General features: G+C 45.3%; 1 protein-coding gene across 6 annotated transcripts in view; it reads right to left on the reverse strand.

The window, feature by feature from the left end:
- Positions 1-21,957, reverse strand: part of ELAPOR1 (endosome-lysosome associated apoptosis and autophagy regulator 1) — a 98,021-nt gene that overhangs the window by 28,196 nt on the left and 47,868 nt on the right. For all 6 annotated transcript variants that reach the window (XM_017855934.1, XM_017855932.1, XM_017855933.1 and 3 more), the window contains 6 exons: positions 14,481-14,601; positions 11,480-11,672; positions 4,410-4,557; positions 3,858-3,938; positions 3,165-3,270; positions 2,908-3,057 (listed from right to left, as the gene is read on the reverse strand). In XM_017855934.1, the coding sequence (XP_017711423.1) occupies positions 2,908-3,057; positions 3,165-3,270; positions 3,858-3,938; positions 4,410-4,557; positions 11,480-11,672; positions 14,481-14,601 (799 nt within the window). The remainder of the gene's footprint in view (positions 1-2,907; positions 3,058-3,164; positions 3,271-3,857; positions 3,939-4,409; positions 4,558-11,479; positions 11,673-14,480; positions 14,602-21,957) is intronic.

Consider the following 21,957-nt stretch of genomic DNA (forward strand, 5'->3'; position numbering starts at 1 on the left):
AGGAAGGAAGGAAGGAAGGAAGGAAGGAAGGAAGGAAGGAAGGAAGGAAGGAAGGAAGGAAGGAAAGAAAGAAGAAAAAACTCACTTCTCAGTCAATGGGGCACATTGAGAAATCAGTGGCAGAAGGAAAATAGATTCCAAGAATTCAGACTCCCAACCTAATGCTTTTATAACATCACTCTGGATAAAAATCAGCTTACATAGAGTTGATCAAAACACTCCTATGCAGTTTTACTAGAACCACCTTGCCATTCAAACCCTTGCCCAACTGCTGGACCAGTAAAGGGAGCCAGAGATTTAGACTAAGAAAGGTTGCTGTTGATAGAAGCAGAGTGGGGAAGAGGAATAAAAAATGCAAGTGGAAAAACAGGGATCTAGACTTACAGATAAAAACTTCCCCCAAGACCTAAAGATGTCTGTTTTGGTTGAAAACTACACCCATTTGGCAAGATCTGTGTAGGTGAATATGACTTTTGTGTTAGGAATAGTGTAGAAACAAGCAATTTACAAGGTCAGTGGCTGGTCTTGGCTGAGCAAACACATACTTCAACATCTGTGTGAAGTTTGGCATGTCTTTGTAGGGACAGGTGGGTCTGTCTGAGAGAGGGCCTCGTGCTGGGTTTACATTTAAACTGTGTAAGAAAGGAAAAGTAGAATAGTTGTGTTTCCAGGGAAAAAGATGGGACTGTTTCTCTCTCCCTTCTTGTTTGTTTCAGAACCTGTCTTGGAGACTGGCCCTCATACCAATGTCTGGACTGCCTGAGCAGAAAGTCATCCGCTGGCACTGCCCATCTCACACCAGAGCCTCGATACCCCCTGGAACTCCCTCAAATGACCACGTCCTATTTTTCAAATTGGAATGCTTTAGGAAGCTATCCTCAAACTGTAAAAACAGGCTGCTTCCAGCTGTCCCCTTACTTTCCCTCAAAGCAGTGGTTTGCAAATTGTGTTCTGAGGAACCCTAGATTTCCCAAAATGCCTGATTGGACTTCAACGAATGCTCTCAGGCTGATACAAGATTGTAATTTGCATCTTTAGACCTTGTTATCAAAATGTTTTTGTTCCTCAATATAGCCTCATGAAATTAACTTTGATAATAATTGTTATATGTTAACATGTATAAATTTATACGTTTTAACTCTACCGTATCTACTGTTTATATTATAATCTTTTTTTTTTTTTTTTTTTGAGACTGAGTCTTGCTCTGTCACCCAGGCTGGAGTGCAGTAGTGCGATCTCAACTCACTGCAACCTCCACCTCCCGGGTTCAAGTGATTCTCCAGCCTCAGCCTTCCGAGTAGCTGGAATTACAGGCACATGCCCCTACGCCCAGCTAATTTTTGTGTTTTTAGTAGAGACGGGGTTTTGCCATGTTGGCCAGGCTAGTCTTGAACTCCTGATCTCAAGTGATTCCCCTGCCTTGGCCTCCCAAAGTGCTGGGATTACAGGCGAGAGCCACCACCCCTGGACTATGTTATAATCTTATACAATGTTTCACTTAAAATTTCACCACTGGCCAGGTGCGGTGGCTCACACCTGTAATCCTAGCACTTTGGGAGGCCGAGGTGGGCAGATTACCTGAGGTTGGGAGTTCGAGACCAGTCTGGTCAACATGGTGAAACCCCATCTCTACTAAAAATACAAAATTAGCCAGGCGTGGTAGCACATTCCTGTAATCACAGCTACTTGGGAGGCTGAGGCAGGAAAATTGCTTGAACCCAGGAGGCGGAGGTTGTGGTGAGCCGAGATCATGCCATTGCATTCCAGCACTCCAGCCTGGGCAACAAGAGTGAAACTCCATCTCAAAAATAAATAAATAAATAAATATAAATATATAATATAATAATATAAATTATAAAATATAATATATAAATAAAAATTCACCACTTAAAAAATGACTGGACCGGGCACAGTGTCTCATGTCTGTAATCCCAGCACTTTGGAAGACCGAGGCAGGAGGATCACTTTGAGGCCTGAAGTTCGAGACCAGCCTGGGCAACACAGTGAGACCCTGTTTCTACAACAGCAACAAAAAGATTGCAACCCTTTCCTTAGCTTTCCTAACCCCTCTAGCTCTAAGCTGCTTTTTCCTTTTGACATGACACCATGGCACTTTTACCATCCCACATACTATATAATGTATTATATATGTGTCTTCTATTTCTTTTGTTTATTGTCTCTCTTCCCCACACCCCCGAATGTAAACCCCATAAAAACAGGGAACTCTGTCTGTTTTGCTCTGATGTAGCCCAAGTACATAGAATAGGGCCTGGTGGACAGGAGAGGCTCAATATTTATTGAATGATTCATTTTTATTTCATTTTTTTAGAGACAGGGTCTCACTCTGTCACCCAGGCTATAGAGCGGTGGTGCGATCATGGCTCACTGAAGCCTCAACCTCCCAGGCCCAATTGATCTTCCTGGTTCGACCTCCCAAAGTGCTGGGATTATAGGCTCACAGCTTGAGAGGCTGAGGCAGGAGGATCACTTAAGCCCAGGAGTTCAAGACCAGCCTGGGCAACTAGCAAGACCTCTGTCTCTATAAAAATAAAAACAAATAATGAGATGGGTGTGGTGGGGCACGCCTGTAGTCTTAGCTACTCAGGAGACTGAGGCGGGAGGATTGCTGGAGATGGGGAGTTTGAGGCTGCAGTGAGCCATGATTGCACCACAGTACTCCAGCCTGGGTGATAAAGTGAGATCCTATCTCAAAAAAAAAAAAAAAAAAAAAGACAAAGTGATTAATGGATATATGGATTGGCAAGAGTATTCCAGGATCCAGAAAGGAAGGGTTTAAGAATCATCATCCTCAGCTTGACCAGAAGATGGCTCTATTCCCTGGTTTCTCCTTGTGTGTTTTGGTGGTACCCTCTATCTCCAAACTCCTCCCACCCTCAGAAACATCACCTGAGTATTTGTCAGGGTCACACTGGTGGCAAGAAGTTTCTCCTTTATTTGAATAAGAGTTGGCTGGACAAAGTTTGCAGAAAGAGGAGCCCTTCTCGGATGCATACGTGCCGGGTTTGCAGGGGAAGCATTCTGAAGTGTAGGCCACCCCTAGGGAGGAGGAAGAGCCAGAAAAGCAAGGATTCAGCCTGGAGACTGAGTCCCCAGGAGACTGCAAAGTCAAGAGCCCAGGGAGTCAGTAACCCTGGTCTCAGTACCTGTTATGGCGATGTTTCTCACCAGCACAGGCTTGGATACTTTGGACCATACCGAGAAGGCTGTGGTTCTCCAATAGAGGACATTATTGCCTCGATTTAGCTCCACCTAAAAACCACAAACAGGAGTGTTCGTTCATCACAGAGAGAAATCTCGTTAATCTGTCGGTATAGCCTCTTGTTGGGACGACTCCTCTTACTAACTGCATGGTAATGCTTCTTCTTCTGACCCTCTTCCTCCTTGTCCTCAGCTCTGCCCTTCCTCCCAACTTAGCACAGCTCCTCTCTCTTTCTCAGCCTCCTCTTACAACCCTTCCACTGCTCCCTGGATCACATATACCATGAGCATCTCTTATGGTGAGACCAGTAAAGAGACCTGAGGATCCTGACAATAGGGTGACTGGCACTCCCTCATTCTTCTGTGGTTTTGCAGGAGACAGCCCCCCTCCCCAGAAGGCCCAGTCTTAAAGCTGAAAAGCTGCTGGTCTTTGGAGTCAAGCCATAGAAGCGACAAGTCAGCTCCCACCCATATTCTGTCAATGCTAGAGGACAGCAACTACAGCATCTTCATCATATCACACTCCTGCCCTCCAGAGACATCAGGGTGGAGGCTCAGACTGGGAGGAAGCACTCTCTGACGAAGGCCCCTGGGTCCCTTTTCTGGGATCTCTGGGAGAAGGCTGGTGTGATACTCACACTGTGGAATTCCCATCCTTTCTCTGTGGTCTTCATCCACCTGGAGTCATCTGCATTGGGCTGGCACTGGTCATTCTGAACCTGACATAAAAGAGTTTGGAACCAGAGTCTCAGCTTTCTAAGGAAATAGATATCTTTCCCCACGTTGCACCAGTCCTCCAGAGGGCCCTTCTTTATATGGGAAGAGTTGCCAATTTCCTTTAGGGACTGAGCTCAAAACATATGAGCCTCAAAGTAGGGCAGGAATTAGTCACATACACAAAATGAGCATTGACACCAAAGAAATAACTTGTAACTCAAATATGCTGTTTTCATGTCTGAGCTGGATAAAACACTTAGAAATCTCCCAGACAACTCTTCCCCCAAGAGTCCTTTCACTTTTGCCTTTTCTCCTTGCCTCCTGGGGCCTCAGCTCATTTTGCCCACAGCTCTCTCCAGAGGGAAAACAACAGTGATTTCCCAAGCAGGGCTACACTCACGATGGATTCCTCAAATGGATCTGAGCCCCAGAGAGACTTTAGCTCCCACCCTCCACCTTGGCCAGGGGCTTACAAAAAACTCAAAGATGATGCTGGAGTCTGGGTAGTAGTATTCGAAGTTAACGGTGCCGGATTGCTTCAGGTTGACGGCGTACATCAGTGTGGCTGTGCATTCGTCCGTGTTGGAGGCGATGTAGTCGCCCTGGGGAACCCACTTGGACCTGTGAAGGAACAGGAACCAGGTTTACAGGCAGGAGCACAGCCCACCAGGCTTTGTGCCGTGTGCAGGTCTCATGTTCTGCTGGGTCTTTGGGAATTTTCAGGCTTGTGATTCACAAACTGAAACTTGGACCTGAAAATGCTCAGTGAAGAAAGACAAAAGAAGCTCTCAGGTAGGTCAAGGACCTGGAGTGCAGCTAAGAAGAGGAAGGCAGACAGATGAGGAAGACAAGCAGGCTTGCCTCCACATTGTGCAGAACTACCTGGGATACGGGTGGCAGGTGAAGTTGGGGAGGGATAACTTTTTTTTTTTTGAGGCAGAGTCTTGCTCTGTCTCCCAGGCTGGAGTGCAGTGACGTGGCCTCAGCTCTCCGCAACCTCTGCCTCCCGGGTTCAAGTGATTTTCCTGTCTCAGCCTCCCGAGTAGCTCGGATTACTGGCATGCACCACCACACCCGGCTAATTTCTGTAATTTTTTTTAGTAGAGACAAGTTTTCACCATGTTGGCCAGCCTGGTCTCGAACTCCTGACCTCAAGTGATCCACCCACCTCGGCCTCCCAAAAGGCTGGGATTACAGGCGTGAGCCACTGCACCCACTCAGGGAGGGGTGACATTTATTGGTTGCATACTACCTCCAGGCATTGCACTACGTGCTTTATATTCATGATTTATTTTCATCAATAAGAGGAAATGTTTTTCCTGTTTAAAAGATGATGAAACTGGGGCTTGGAGAGTGCCAAGCCCAATATTATGAAGCCAGCGAGTGGCAGGGCTGAGATCCGGTCTGCCAAACTCTAAAGCTGTCAAATAACTCAGTAGACACAGACATTCTTCAGAACTCAGACATCCACCCAGTCTAGTCTACCTGTTTTTCCAGAAATGTCTACTATAAAGATGCCACATGTAAATGGTTTTTATGGAAAGGGGGAGGGCCAGAGAACCCCGGAGACAGCCGACCTGGTCATGTCTGTTTTGTCTCCTAAATATGTGTTCACTCTATCCACCCTGTCCACGGGCTATCCCTGTGCTCACCACCACAACATCTATGAACTAGCCCCCAAACTTGTCTCCCTGAAGCCAGTCCCGCATCCTCCTAGCCCTCTTCATGCTGCAGCCCAGCAGACAGATCCTCCAGAATAAACATCTGACCATGGCACTCCCTTGCTTCAAATTAAAATCCCTGGGACTGACTCTCTGTGGCCCTTAGGATAGGGTACAGATTCCTGATGCACTCTTTATACGCCAACTCTATGACATTTCTTTCAATTCCTCTGCCAAACTTTCTCTTACCTCTGGGCCTCCTGACATCCTCTTCCCTCTTCCTGGAACAAACTTCCTCCTCTCTCTCTCAGTTTAACTCCTACACTGTCTTAAATGCCACTTAATCTAAAAAGTCTTCCTTGATTCTATCTGCTTCTGCTATGGGTGCCCTTAGTTCTCTTTGCTCCCCTTCTCGTAGCCATAATCCCATGATATTTTATTTATTTTTAGTATATTATGAAATATTTAAGACCTATACAATGGTATAATGAACATTCACCGACCCACCACCCTGCTTAAGAAATTCAACACAGCAGAAGCCTCTGTGTACCCTCCGCTAACCTCATCTGAGCCTTTTCCTGGAACACACTGCCTTCCCCACTGCCAAGTGACCACTTTCCTGAATCTGGTGTTTAACATGTGCATGCGATTTTCTACATGTATGTATCTCTAAACAATAAACTGTATGGTAGTGCTTCGCATGTTTTAAAGCTTCACATAAATGGTATTATATTTATAGGCTCTGAAACTCGCTTTGGGAAGGGAGGGACTTCAATATACTAACTGTGAGATTCATCCATATTCACACATCCAGCTCTTCTGGCTTCATCTTTACTACTGCATAACATTCCTTTGCATGATTCTACCATATTTATTTGTGCATTACTTTGATGGACATTTGGATTGTTTGCAGTTTCGTGTGCACATTCTGCTGTGTTCCTGTCTCCTTAGGCACATGTCTGAGTAGAATGCCTGGGAGGAGAACTGTATGTGAGCCTCCCATTTACCAGAGACTGCTGCACTGTTCCTGTTGCTCCACATCCTCTCCAAATTTGAAACTGTCAGACCTTAAAATCGTTGCCAATATTATGTGAGGGAAGAGATCAAATTTACCTTGCTCACTAAAGTATTCCCAGTACCAGTCTGGGCCTGGCACATAGTGGGGACTTGCGGGGTTAAAGAGCTGAACGTGGAAACAGGTAATCAAAGACCATCACACTATTGCACTGTTTTGCCTGAGACCAGCCCAGGTTTCCAGTTGCTTGGTAATGGTCAGTTGGGTGGGCATGGTGGCTCATGCCTGTAATCCCAACACTTTGGGAGGCTGAGGCAGGGATCACCTGAGGTCAGGGGTTCAAGACCATGGAGACCAGCCTGACCAATATGGTGAAACCCCATTTCTACCAAAAATGCAAAAATTAGCTGGGTGTGGTGGTGCATGCCTGTAATCCCAGCTACTCAGGAGGCTGAGGCAGGAGAATCACTTGAACCCAGAAGGCGGAGGCTGCAGTGAACCGAGATCATGCCATTGCACTCCAGCCTGGGTGATAAAGCGAGACTCCATCTCAAAATAACACTACTACTACTAATAATAGTAATAGCCAGTTAAAGGATTCTCAGATTAGCCCACAGATTTCCCCGTGTTTGCCAGAATAATATGGTTATTTTCAGCTCTTTGACAGTCAGTGTTATTCTCAAAACGAAAACATATAACATGAGCTCATCCAAAATATCCCAGCTAACCTAACAGCATTGATTTCTCCTTGTGGAAAGAGATAACCTTTAATGCTCATGTGCTCAATGATGTCAGCTATAAATAACTCTTGAAGTTTGATGAATAATTAAAAAGATGCCATAAGTGGGTTACATTTGCAAAATGCATCACAATTCTGATTTTTGTCAGAGTTGCCCCTGGTGAAGACATTTCATATTCAATAATAACAACATGTTTTGATTGATTTCTAGTGTCAGGCATCGCTCTAAATTCTTTACAAGTATCGTCTCATCGATCCTTACCTCAACCTATTAGAGTGCTATTTTTACCATCCTTTGTAGAATGAAGAAACTGAAGCCCAGAAGTGCTTAGGAAACTTACCCTAGGTCATCCAGTTGTGATCTGCATATAATGTTTTTCATTTTTAATGTTTACATTTATCTCTCATTCTTGTTTCACTGTCACAGTCTTTGAGCGTCTGCTCAATCTTTTCCACTAATATATGACATTTTTTCTATTGCTCCCACGTCACTCCTGTTCCCTTAGCTTATGCTAGTCTCTGATCTCAGACTGTTGCCAGTACCTTAGCCCTGGGACATCAACCCACGACCCATGGAGGATCCCTGAAGGCTCAGGATCCTGCCATGGAGATTCCATTCAGCTGGTCTGTTTTGTCACCAATTATTTATTTTGTCTATTTTGGGCCAGACACTATGTTAGATGCTGGAGACACAGTGATGAACAAGACAAGTATGATCCTTTACCGCTTGGGGCTTGCATTCGCTTTCTAGTTGAGGAGACAGCAGCTTAACTAATCACACAATCACATAGGAATGACTGTGATAAGTGCCACTGGAGAAATGCAGGATGATAAAGAGCGTATAACAGGAGTCTATGGGGTCAGGGATGGTTTCTTTGAGGAAATGATTTTTAGGTAGAGACATGAGGGCTAAGTAGGAGTCATAGAAGAGGGGACAGAGAGTCACATGTTCAAATGCCCTGAGGAGGGTAAGGAGTGCGATGGTCAGTGTGGCTGGAACACAGCAAGTGAAGACAGAAGGTACTTGGGAGAGGCTGGGGAAATGGGCAGAGGGCAGAGGGCAGGGCAGCAGGGCCCTGCAGGCTGTGGGAAGGTAGTGGACATTGTCCCAAAAGCAATTGGTAGCCATTGAATCTAGGGTTTTTAGCAGGAAATTATTGTGACTGGATTTAAGGAGATGAGGCTGGGTGTAGTGGCTCACACCTGTAATCCCAGTACTTTGGGAGGCTGAGGTGGAACGATCATTTGAGCCCAGGAGTTTGAGTCCAACCTGGGCAACGTACTGAGACCCTGTCTCTAGAAAAAATAAGAAGTTAGCCAGGTGTGGTGGCGTGTGCCTGCAGTCCCAGCTACGTGGGAGGTTGAGGTGGGAGGAAGGTTTTAGCCCGGGGAGGTTGAGGCTGCAGTGAGCTGTGATTGCGCCATTGCACTCCAGCCTGGGTGACAGAGTGAGACTTTGTTTCTAAAAAAAAAAAAAAAAAAAGAAACAAAAGAAAAGAAAAAAAGAAAGATGAATCTGGCTCTTGCTGAGTGGACAGGCCTGGAGGAGGCTGGGAATGGAAGCAGGAGACCAGCTTGGAGTCTCTTGAGGCAGAGAGCAGGCAGGATTTGGGTAGTTGCACAGCTGAATAGGAAAGCCAAATACTTGCGCTCTAGGTATCAGCTCAATTATTGCCTTTCTGAGGGATGACTGGAAAACCACAAAAACCTCTCCAGATGGCCATTTCCTCTCCATTGAGGGAGAAATATCCTCTTCCTCCCTCCCAGGGATGTGGTGGGATGCCTTAAGATGCAGGCCCTGAAATAGTCCTGCCGTGGAAACACAAGTTGTTATTAACCCGCCCACATCCTGGCTCGCTGAGAGATAATGATTTCTGGACTCTCGGAGCAGTCCCCAGAGCGAGAATACATCCTTCCTTTACATAGCTAGGAATTGACTGAGCCAGGTCTGCACCTTGTCCAGGGCCTAATGACAGTCTCCATTAGGACTCAAATGGGGGTTGGTTGTCTTAACCCACACATTCCTGCTCCTTCCAGCTTTAAAGCTCTCTAGCTTTATCTCTGCCTCCAGTGTTGTCATGCTAATGAATTTGACACTTCAAATTGAACTCTAAAATAACATAACATTAAAATTGGACTACAGATTAAATAGCCACTGCTTGGCTTAGACAAGATTTAAGTATAGGAATGGGAGACATTGCTCCCAGTTTTTAGAAATCCAAGTGTAATACAATTCTTGAGTCCTTTTTATCCATTTGATTGTTTGGGTATAAACGAAACTTTCATTTACTTTCCTCCTGTATTCACTGTCAATATTTAATAAGGAACAATATGACTGCCTTTCAAATCCCCATATTGCCCCCATTTTTGCTCCCTAAGACCCAATATTTCCTTGCCCATAATGAATGTTATTTGAATGTGGCATTATGGAGCAGTGGAAGCTTGGGTTTGAATTTCAGTCTCGCCAGCTGTAAGCCAGATAACAAAGGGCAGGTCATAACCTTGCTGAGCTTCCAGTTCCTCATCTCTGTAATAGAAATAGTAATGCCTATTTCACAGGGTTCTTGTGAGAATTAGAGAAAATAATATATATAAAGCATCCAGAATAGTGCCTGGCCTACAAAAGACATATCTGAAATAGATATCCAGTTCTCCAAGCACCCTGGACTGAGCTTTCTAAGAAAATTTTCTAGTTACTGGGATCTCACAGCGTTTGGAAGATTTCAGCCAGCACTGAGCAAAGGCTAGGCAGAATCAGTTTTAGAAGTTAGCACCCAAAATGGCTCATGCCTGGAATCCCAGCACTTTGGGAGGCTGAGGCGGGTGGATCACCTGAGGTCAGGAGTTTGAGACCAGCCTGGCCAACATGGTGAAACCCCATCTCTACTAAAAAAATACAAAAATGTTAGCTGGGCATTATGGCACACACCTGTAATCCCAGCTACTCAGCAGGCTGAGGCAGGAGAATCGCTTGAACCTGGGAGCTGGGGGTTGCAGTGAGCTGAGATGGCACCACGGCACTCTAGCCTGGGTGACAGAGTGAGATTCTGTCTCCAAAAAAAAAAAAAAAAAAAAGTTAGCACCCAAGCCAGGAAAATACCCAAGCTTTGCATATTGTGTTCCAGTTAAGCTGAGAAAGTATATTGGCTGATCCAAAATTCTGTGGTGGAAATCCAGTTGTGTTTTTTTTGGTTTTCATTTTCTTTTCCTTTTTTTTTTTTTTTTTTTTTTTTTAAGACGGCGTTTCGCTCTTGTTACCCAGGCTGGAATGCAATGGTATGGTGCGATCTCCGCCCACTGTAACCTCTGCCTCCTAGTTCAAGCGATTCTCCTGCCTCAGCCTCACGAGTCACTGGGATTACAGGCGCCTGCCACCATGCCCGGCTAATTTTTTGTATTTTCAGTAGAGCCGTGGTTTCACCATGGCCAGGCTGGTCTTGAACTCCTGACCTCAGGTGATCCACCCGCCTTGGCCTCCCAGAGTGCTGGGATTACAGGCGTGAGCCACCGCACCCAGCCGGTTTTTGTTTTTAATTGAGACAGGGTCTTGCTCTGTTATCCAGGGGTATGGTGGTGTGATCATAGCTCACTCTACCCTTGAATTCCTGGGCTCAAGTCATCCTCTTGCCTCAGCCTCTTGAGTAGCTGGGACTACAGACATGCACTACAACACCTGGCAAATTTTTTAACTTTTTGTAGAGATGGGGTCTCGCTGTTTCCCAGGCTGGTCTCAAACTCTTGGCCTCAGGCAATCCTCCCACATCAGCCTGTCAAAGTACTGGGATTACAGGGGCAAGTCACTGTGCCCAGCTCCAATTGGGTTTTGTTTTAAATAGACTGGGCCATTTAACCCTTTTCCCCTTGTCCACTCTCTTATTTCCCCATGTTTTTTACCTCCCACAAATGCCTGTCCATCACTGGTAAGTTTAGGCCAGTAAGAGTGGGCCAGGCAGAGTCACATCCACCAGTCCTGTGGGCATGGCTACAGGCCTCACCCTGGCAGCCTGGCTTCCTCTTCCCTCCATCCTCCCTGCCTAGCCTGAGGGGCCGTGGAGGAGGCTGTCCGGTGTACCCTGCAGCCCCTTCCCCAGTGGGCTGGGGATGGGGTGGGTGTGTGTGCAAACTCACGAAGTGCAGTTCCCGGTAGACTCAGCGGCACTGTCATCCAGCTCCATGTTGGCTGAGAGGCTGGCAAAGCCATGGGGCAGCTCATCCCACTCATCAAACCGAATGCCTGTGCCGAGGGAGTAGCGGCCCTCAGCGCATGGCTTACACGACTGGTCCTTCATATCCAGAAACTCCCCGGCGTTGCAAGAGAAGGCTGGAAAACGGCAGAGACAAGGCGGGGCAGTGAGGTCACGGCAGCCTCAGAAGTGCATGGGCTGCGAGCAACTGAAGGGAGGAGTGCTGGGTTGGGATCTAGGAGTTTGGCCCACTAAGGTTTAGGGCCATGGCATTTACTGTGTGATTTTATTTTATTTTTCTTAAAAAAATTTTTTTCTTTCAGCGGTGATATTCCTTGCTATGTGTGATTCTATTTGTATGGAATGGCCAAAAGAGGCGAAGCCATGGAGACAGAAAGTAGATTTGTGGTTGCCAGGGGCTGCGGGGAGGGGCCTGGGGAGAGATTGCTAATATTATGAGGTTTCTTTGTAGGATGATTAAAATGTGAAATAAGAGTGATGATGGTTGCTGTGAATATTCCAAAAACACTGAATTTTATCCTTAAAGGAATGAATTTCATGGCATATAAATTATATACCAATAAAGCTGTTATTTAAAAAAAAAAAAAGATCTAGGGCCATGGATACTCTGCCTTGCTGTGGGACTTTGGGCTTGTCCCTGGCACTCATTTCCTTTGGAGAGGTGCCCTGACCATTCTGAGAGCTCTCCGGTGAAGAGGATGCCAAGGTCTCTTGTGCTGACCCCTCTGAACGACATATGGCCCTTCAGCCTTGAATTTCTCCCTTGAGCCTCTGGCCTCTGCCTTTCTGGTTGTACTGTCACCATGCTAGGTAGGATTCTCATGACCTGTTAACTCAATCATTGCAATATCCTCCTAAATAGTTCCCTATTCTTATTTTTGCTCATTCTGTGGTCAGAGGTACCTTTCTAAAACACTGATATGATCAGGCACAATGGCTCATGCCTGTAGACCCAACATTTTGAGAGACCAAGGCAGGAGGATCACTTGAGCCCAGGAGTTTGAGGCCAACCTGGGCAACACAGTGAGACCCTGTCACTACAAAAAAAAAAATGTTTAAAGTAGCTAGGAGTGGTGGTGTGTGCCTGTAATCCTAGCTACTCAAACGGCTGAGGTGGGAAAATTGCTTGAGCTCAGGAAGTCAAGGCTACACAGAGCTACGACTGCATCACTGTACTTCAGCCTAGGAAACAGAGTGAGACCTTTTCTTTTTTTTTTTTTTTTTGAGACAGAGTCTCGCTCTGTCGCCCAGGCTGGAGTGCAGTGGCGGGATCTCAGCTCACTGCAAGCTCCACCTCCCGGGTTCCCGCTATTCTCCTGCCTCAGCCTCCCAAGTAGCTGGGACTACAGGCACCCGCCACCTCGCCCGGCTAGTTTTTTTGTATTTTAGTAGAGACGGGGTTTCACCATGTTAGCCAGGATGGTCTCGATCTCCTGACCTCGTGATCCGCCCGTCTCGGCCTCCCAAAGTGCTGGGATTACAGGCTTGAGCCACCGCGCCCGGCCGAGACCTTTTCTTTAAAAAAATAAAACGTAAAACACATATGTACTATTACTCTCCTTATTTAAAAAAATAAACAGGCACTCCCTTTTGGTTCTAGAAGTATGCTCTTGGCCTGGCACTCAGTTTTCCATGGTTTCCCTCCAGCCTAACTTCCCAGCTTGACCTCCCACTACAAATCCTTCTCCACCTCAACCCCATCCATCACCTTCTCTGTGTTGCCTCTACCCTGGACCACAAGCTCTTCCTCAAATGTGTCACTCTTCATCCACATCTAAGCTTTTGCTCATGTGGCCCTCCCAGCTATGCCTGATCCCTAAATATTCGTAACTCTCATTGTTCCTCATATCATATATGAGAAACTACACTAGGCTCTGAGCTCCTCCGGCAATGGCTGGCTCAGTGACTGGCACAGACTGGGAGCTTCATGAATGTTTCTGAAACAATGAGTGAATGAATGAATGTCTGCACTTTCTACCACCTAAGCTTCTGAAAGCAGAGACTGGGCCTTATTTGTATTTGCAGTTCACACTGCATATGCACATCATGGTGCTTACACATAGTGGGATTCACTGAAGTCAGCAGAGTTCAGCAGAGTTCAGTGAAGATGGCTCATTTGTTTCCACTAGTCACACCTCAGTTCTGCTCAGGTCTCAGCAATATCCAGTCATCAATTTAACAAGTATTTATTTGCTCACTTACTCAACCAGGCACTGTACTAAGCTGATTTGATAATTTAAATATCTTCAAACTCCTTTCCAACTCTTCAAATAATTCCTTAAATCTAGTGCCTGGTTTTTCTTGTTATTCCCTTTGCATTCCTAAAATAATAATGCAGGGGAAAAAGCTGCCAATTGTAGAAAAGTTGTGACTGCAGAATCACAGAGGCAGGCGCTGGGGCTGCGACAAGCCACTGCCTTTCGTATTGCACAATCAGATCCACAGTCAGGAAGATTCTTGTCCCCTGAAGTGATGCCTGGAGCATTTTAAAGGATGTCTCTGCAGAAATTTAGCCTCTCTGACTTCCTTTTTAAGAATGAAAGCAAATCTCAATCTTTCCTAATGACTGATTGTGGCTGATGAGTGAGTGTAGATTGGAGAGACATACACAGGCAAAAATGAAAATGTATGCAAACAGAAAAGAATATCTGAGTGCACACAGCTGGCGTTGCTTATGCTGTATCCACTGATGGGATTTTAATTCCTTTAAAAAATGAAAGCAAATTCAGATATCCAGCTTGCTTTCATGAAATACTTCTGCACCAAATCTCATAAGGGTCTGGGATGTGGGGACTAATTGGGGAAAAGATCTGATTCCTTAATGCAGCTGCTCTGCCAGGAAGGGCCCAGATTGGATGGCAGGAGACTTGGGGGAGAGACCAAAGCTGAGTGACAGGGAGGCCCTGAGCAGGACAGCTGCTTACAGCACTCGGTGCCCTTCACGGGGTCGGGCAGGCTGGTGCACAGGCCCGGGGTATGCGGCACGGCGACCCTCCACCTGGAACCCGTGCTGTCACACGCGGTGTACTCATAGTGGTACTCAGACTGCAGGGGAGAGAACAGTGGGCAAAATGTGCATTAGCAGTGATCACACATTAAGAGTTTCCCACCCACTTCCTGCCCAGCACCATGGCTACTATGCTCATCCTCTCAGAAATGGGCCCTGGGACCCCCGGCAGGGAGCTGATGATTATGAGCCGAGTAGAAGAACTACAATGATTTGGATCATTCCTTTCCACTCCGCCACGGTCTAGTCCCTAGAAATCATTTTTGTGTGTGACTCTCTTTGTTGTTATGTTTAAGTAATATCCTTATGGAGCAGAGGAATGTGGGAAGGTAACTAAGGAACAAGCTAGAAATAGGTGGAGTTTTTCTTATTCCAAAGTGTAGCATTTATGAACGAGGACATTCTAAATGGAAGGATGTTCTAAATGGAAGCCTTAGTCCACAAAAAAATTTACAAAGCCTCATTACAGAAGTGGTATGTATTTCCCTGTGTTTCTTTTCTTTTCTTTTCTTTTCTTTTTTTTCTTTTCTTTTTTTGAGATGGAGTCTCGCTCTGTTGCCCAGGCTGGAGGGCAGTGGCACCATCCTGGCTCACCGCAACCTCTGCCTCCCGGGTTCAAGCAATTCTTCTGCCTCAGCCTCCCAAGTAGCTGAGACTACAGGCGCCCGCCACCCCGCCAGGCTAATTTTTGTATTTTTAGTAGAGACGGGGTTTCACCATGCTAGCCATGCTGGTCTCAAACTCCTGACCTCGTGATCCTCCTACCTTGGCCTACCAAAATGCTGGAATTACAGGCATGAGCCACCGCACCTGGCCCTATTTCCCTGTGTTTCTTATGCTCCTTTCCACTCAGAAAGACTACAAATTCCCAATTGCATTTTATGAAAATATTATATTTGGCCGAGGCAGGTGATATGCTCTCACTTGAGCCTGTTCATCCCTGACTCGTCTGTGCAATGGGAAACTCATAGTTTAATTGTTTTACCTGAGCTAAAAATAAATGGGATAAAAACAAAACAATCAAATCAAGCATTAAGTAAAACAACAACAACAACAAACAGTTCTACTCAGAACAAAGAAAACATAATTGATGTGTCAAATGCCCTTAAGCATTTCTTCCTCCTTTAAATCTGGTAAAAAACAACAGACCATGGAATTGTGATGATTTTGGCTCTGACAAGTAGTTTATAATCTGCACTTACCTAAAACTATATTCAAGCCCAGAGGTACTTTGTATTACTGTATCCATAAGAAAAATAGAATTAATTTCCCCCTTAACCCACGTGAAAGCATGATTGCATAACATGTACAACGTCAAGGAGCTAAGACAAAAAATACAACAGTTTTGAAGTTTGCTAATCTAATAATGCGTCAGGACCAAAAGGAAAAAGCTTTATTTTTGGGGAGAGGTAAACACACTGCATTTCATCTATTCCAAGATGCGTATTTTTTCCACATCTAACGTCTATGAAATCAAGACATTTCTTAAAATTGACACAGTAAGGAAGCATTGTGTTATGTTTCAAGGGATAGAGCCTTTTCTTTCTTTGTGACACATTAAAAAAATGGTGTCTTAGAAGAGTGGTGTTTCAGACTTGTTGCAATATAGTAAAGACGTAGTTTCTCTTCTTTCTTTTTTTTTTTTTTTTGAGACAGTCTTTTGCTCTGTCACTCAGGCTGTAGTGCAGTGGCGTGATCATGGCTCACTGTAACCTTGACTTCCTGGGCTCAAGTGATCCTCCCACCTCAGCTTCCCAAGTAGCTGAGACTACAGGAACCACTATGTGCACCACCATGACCAGCCAAGAGATTAACTTTTGACCAGAATCTTTGGCTTTGGATGTAGATGTCAATGTCATCTAGGAAAGAAAGAATATCAGGATGGGAATTCTTTGTGCCCTTGGGCTACCGTCTCTCTGGGTCTATTTTTCCTAATAATTCTTGTCTTTTCCTCATCTCAGAGGACTCTGAGGATAAATAGGGCAACTATGCATATGTGATGTCAATCCACTTCTTAAAATGATACTCTCAAAAGGGTTTTGCTGCAAGAATGAGGGGTAAAGTCCACTGTGTATAAATTAAATGGAGAATTGAGTGAGCAAGGCAGAAAGGACTGTGTGGTGCTCGTGAACATATCCATGCTGGTCTTTTGTGTAGTGTGTTCACAGTTCCCAAATACCATCTCGTTTGATCTGCAGGACTCCCTATAAGGCAAGTAGACCAGGGGTTGTTTCCTTCATTGTACAGACGAGAAAACAGACTCTCAGTGGCGAGATAGCTTGTCCAAGGTCGCACAGCCTGTAAGTCACTGAGCTAGAAACCAGGCCTTCCCACCAGGAATCCTCCACCCTTATAGACTCTGATCAAACACAGACTCACACAGGGCCAAATTTAACAGCCAAATCTAAAAATTAAACATGACAGTGTTGGTTGTCTGCCAGCAGCCAGGCTCACTTCTGAAGCATGAGAATTGGTGTTAAAATATCTAATCTGTTCGAAGATCATCTCAGTTCATTCTGACTGCATTTGGCCTCTTGGAGGCACATGGGCCACATCCGTTACTTTTCATCGTCTTTCATTTGATGTCCCCTGGGTCCCACTCAGGTGGGAGGTTTGCTGAGGAAATGGTGGTTTCAAGCCTAAGAAAATTTCCCTTTCCATATGTGTTCGTTTACTTCATGCCACTTGGGGATATTTACATCATTCAAGGTGGTTGGCTTTAATACACCTGCTTCAAATCTGAACTACACTTTGAGGTCACACCATTCAAGACATAAGCTTAGGGCTGGGCACAGTGGCTCACACCTGTAATCCCAGCACTTTGGGAGGCCAAGGTGGGTGGATCACCTGAGGTCAGGAGTTTGATACCAGCCTGGCCAACATGGTGAAACTCTGTCTCTACTAAAAATACAAAAGTTAGTCAGGTGTGGTGGCACATGACTGTAACCCCAGCTACTCAGGAGGCTAAGGAAAGAGAATCGCTTGAACCCAGGAGTCGGGGCAGAGGTTGCAGTGAGCCAAGATCACGCCACTTCACTCCAGCCTGGGCAAAAAAAGCGAGACTTTGTCTGAAAAAAAAAAAAAAAGACATAAGCTTAGAGAGAGTTAAATCCAGGATAGAACTGGCAGGACTCCTCAATTATATTCAGCGTTCTGTGAACACATAAATTCCCTGACAGTACCTCAGTTTACTCAGTGATCTGTCTGAAAGTATATAGTTTGCATAAAGTGCAGGTCTACAAAGGAGCACATAAACACATTCAGTATATACATCCAGCATGTAACTCCTTCCTCCTCCTTGTGCACAATTCTATGACGCACACCCAAATTACACTGCTAAATGGGACACAGCAGGCAGTGGGTGCTGTCTGTTCATCAGGAAAATAAAGGAAGGGTTTAGAAATGAGGGGGTGGGGAACTTTAGTTAGTGCATCCTTCCTTAGCATCACCCAGCCATGTAATACTCCTGGGCACAAGTGAAGGAAGAGGAAAAATAACACCTGAAACTGGAATATGCTTTGCCTGTATTGACTGATCAGTCGGTAACACTGATCTCTCAGCTCTAGAAGAATTCACTCAGACTCACAATACTTTTAGTCCTTACTGTCTAGGTATTGAATGGGCTGCTGAAATGACTAAAAAATAAGAAAACTGTCAAGTCAGGATGGTACCTGGATGGAAATCTGTCCTTCCTTCTACCTTCCCACCACTTGCTTTCAAAATAGTATCTGTTACTTTTTAAAATGATTATCAAAGTAACAGTTTAGAGGCCAGGTACAATGGCTCACACCTGTAATCCCGACACTTTGGGAGGTTGAGGCAGGCAAATTACTTGAGGTCAGGAGTTTGAGACCAGCCTGGCCAACATGGTGAAACCCCATCTCTACTAAAAATACAAAAATTCATCGGGCGTGGTGGCATGTGCCTGTAGTCCCAGCTACTCAGGAGGCCAAGGTGGGAGGGTGACCTGAGCCTGGGAGGTTGAGGCTGTAGTGAGCCATGATCATGCCACTACAGCCCAAATGACGGAGTGAGACCCTGTCTCAAATAAAAAAAGGAACTGTTTAAAGACTAGAGATTGGAGGTAATCTATGGATTAGATGCTAGAGCTGTACTTTGTTACCATCCACTGTGGAAGACGAATAAGGTTTAAGCTGGTTAGCTGATGACAGAGATGTGGTCCACGATTCAGGTGGAAGGAGAGTCCTAGGCACTGGGTTAGCCTCTTTCATGTGCCCTAAGTAAACAGGCAAATGAGAAGTGATCCCACTACCCCTTCCCACGTGGCGCCTCGAAGGTAGTGGCCCTCCCTAAAGCCATAGGCTTGGCCCCCCTAAGCCATAGCTGCCTCACTGAAAAATGGGGATATAGACTCTGCGATCATACAGGGCTGGGCTGCTGTATCGTTATGCAGCTCGTTCATAGGGTTACTAGCTCAGGGCATGAGTGGAGAGTGAATTTAGCTCGACCTTGCATGCTGAGGTGGGGGTGTGCCCTATTGAAGGGTTGGCATCTGCCCAGAGAGGGAGGGCCTCTTCCCACTGTGCGATAGGGCCGCCTGTGAGCATGATTAAGATGATGTAGGTCAAGCACATCACACAGCAGGTTTTCCAATCTTCAAAACAATCCAATGGTAAATTATTTTACCATTTTACAGATGGGAAAATTGAGTCATTGAGCGGCAAAGTCACTTGCTCAAAGCCACACAGCCAGGAACTGCCAAACCAGGATTGCACCCAGGCTATCTGAGTCCAGAGTCTGTTTTCAAGGCTGCCGGTGTTTGAGAGCAGCCTGTGTAGGCTCCTATCACACTTACAAACAGTGTCTGGGGCTCAGCAGTGGCTCTCAAGATGTTAAAAACTTTGCAAGGAAAGCCAAGCGCATAAAAAACTTTGCAAACAACGCCCAAGGGGAAGGGACCCAAGTCCAAAGCCGTGTGCAATGGGAAGGTGGAAAGGCATTTTGAACCTTGTTGGAGGTTCAACAAAGACATCTATTGTTTGTGCCTACCCAGTGTCCAACCCCCTTCTTCTGAGAACAGCACCTCTCTGGGAGGAACTATTGCCTCCTTATTATATACAGTCTTGATGGGATTGCAAGTGAGGTGGCCCACCTTCCTCTGCCATGGGTGGACACATGACCCACACTAGGCCAATCAGATGCTCTTTGTGGATAAGTGGAAGATGGGATGAGGGGGAAGAAGACATTTAGCCACTAAGCAGGGACCTCAGGTGGGTGGGAACTGAGGGAGGGATGGGGCAGGAAAGTAGGGGAGCTGGGGATAAGGCCCCTCCTTACTTCCCAGTTCTACCTAGGGCTGACCTTGGAGCCCCCCAACCAAACTCCACAGAATAAAAACATAAAAATTATGCCAAGTGAAATAAGCCAGTCACAAAGACAAATACTGTATGATTCTACTTATACAAGGTACATAGTAGTCAAATTCATAGAGACAGAAAGAATGGTGTCTGTCAGGGGCTGGGGGAGCAGGATGGGGAGTTACTGTTTGATGAGTACAGCATTTCAATTCTGTAAGACAGTTCTGTGGATAATGACGATGGTGGTGCCGATGGTAGCACAACAATGTGAATGTACTTCATGTCACTGAACCGTAGATTTAAAAATGGTTAAGCTGGTACATTTTATTATGTGTATTTTACCACAACTTTAATTTTTTTTTTTTAAAAAAAAGGTGATACCACAGGTCCTAGAGAACATGCCCAATCTCTAAATTATTCTATTGAATACTCCAGAAGGCAGAAGCCTGATGATCTGATAGTCTAAATTTGAGAAATATCTCCAAAATAAAAAATATTTTTATAAAATATAAATCTATATATATTTAGAGATGGTGTCTTACTCTGTTGCCTAGGCTTGAGCGCAGTGGTGTGATCACAGCTCACCATGGGCTCAAGTGATTCTCTCTCAGCCTCCTGAGTAGCTGGGACTACAGGTGTGAATCACTATATCTGGCTAATTAAAAAAAAAAAATTTTATAGAGATGGAGTCTTGCTATGTGGCTAAGGCTGGTCTTGAACTCCTGGACTCAAGCAATCCTTCCACTTTGGCCTCACAAAGTGCTAGAATTACAAGTGCGAGTCACCAAACCCTCCAAAAATATTTTAATTATCATCCATATGATTGGCCAAACTCAGAAACACCAAGAGGGAGGAGTGGAAGGCAGCAGGCAGAGTGCACATTGTGGCAGTGTCACTGGACATACCCGGGCTGTGGTGGGTCCCTCATACTTATTTGGTCGCTATTGACAACTTTCAAAAACATTGCATTGCAGTTGTGCAAATAAATATTAAGTGCTAATTTTTTTCAAACATTCTGTTCTTTTAGAATTAAAGTGTTTAAATGTCTCGGCATATATTTTATTTTTTATTTTATTATAAAATATAAAATGTTTTTATAGCTCAGGAACAATATCTCGGAAGATATTGTTAACTTGGAATATGTCTGTTCTTCTACATTCTAAGAAAATAATGTTCACTCATCCCACATTCAACAAGCACATACTGAGGCCCTGTTATGTGCTAGGTTCTGGTGAAGCAGTGGTGTTTAAAACCTGTGGATTTCTAGAGCTTTTATGTGTATGTGGTGGGGAGTGTGCTAGCAAGGATGGGATGGGGAGGAGATAGACCATAAACACACATCCCAAAGAGGTTTAGTTGCCATTGCAAGGTGTTGCTTGCCCCTATTTCTCAAGAGCAGGGTCTTGGTGTCTAAGGACTGTGGCAAAAACAGTAACACATCTCTAACTCTGATCTGACTAAGCATTAAACCACATTGTTTCTCTTCCAAGTGATGGTGGTTTGAAAGCCAGGACAAGCCAGCTCCCACAGACGTTTAGCCTAGTTGCTTCGAAATAACCCCTGCAACAGCAGAGCTAAGAAGACAGGGATGACTGGTCAGAACTCTCCAAGAGAGAAGCACAAGGTGACCAGGTGGCAGTGAGGTCTACTGTTCTACCAGCCTTCTTCTTCCTGCCAGGGCACTTTTCCAGCCCAGCTGGCCAACAATGACTGCAACGGATGGCCCAGACTGGCTGGAAAGCCCCTCAAATGGGGCCTCTGGGGATTAACATGGGCACTCCCCAGCCTGCGAAGGTCCTCGGGGGACGCGAGGGCTAGTGGTGAACTAAAACAAGCAGTCTCTGATACTAGGAACAAATGACCTCGGTGGTCATTTGACTCATTCTACCCTCAGTCTCCTCATCTGTAAAATGAGACAGTTGGACTTCTAAGATTAGACAACTTCTAAGATTCCTTCTATTTCCAAGAACTTATTATTTCGTACTGGTACCGACATGGAAATCTGTCCTTGCTTCCATCTTTTTCCCCTTTTCTTTCTTTCTTTCTTTTCTTTTTTTTTTTTTTTTTAGGGGGAGG

This window comes from Rhinopithecus bieti, unplaced genomic scaffold, assembly GCF_001698545.2.
Source record: "Rhinopithecus bieti isolate Rb0 unplaced genomic scaffold, ASM169854v2 scaffold_42612, whole genome shotgun sequence".
In the NCBI taxonomy this organism is placed as follows: Eukaryota; Metazoa; Chordata; class Mammalia; order Primates; family Cercopithecidae; genus Rhinopithecus; species Rhinopithecus bieti.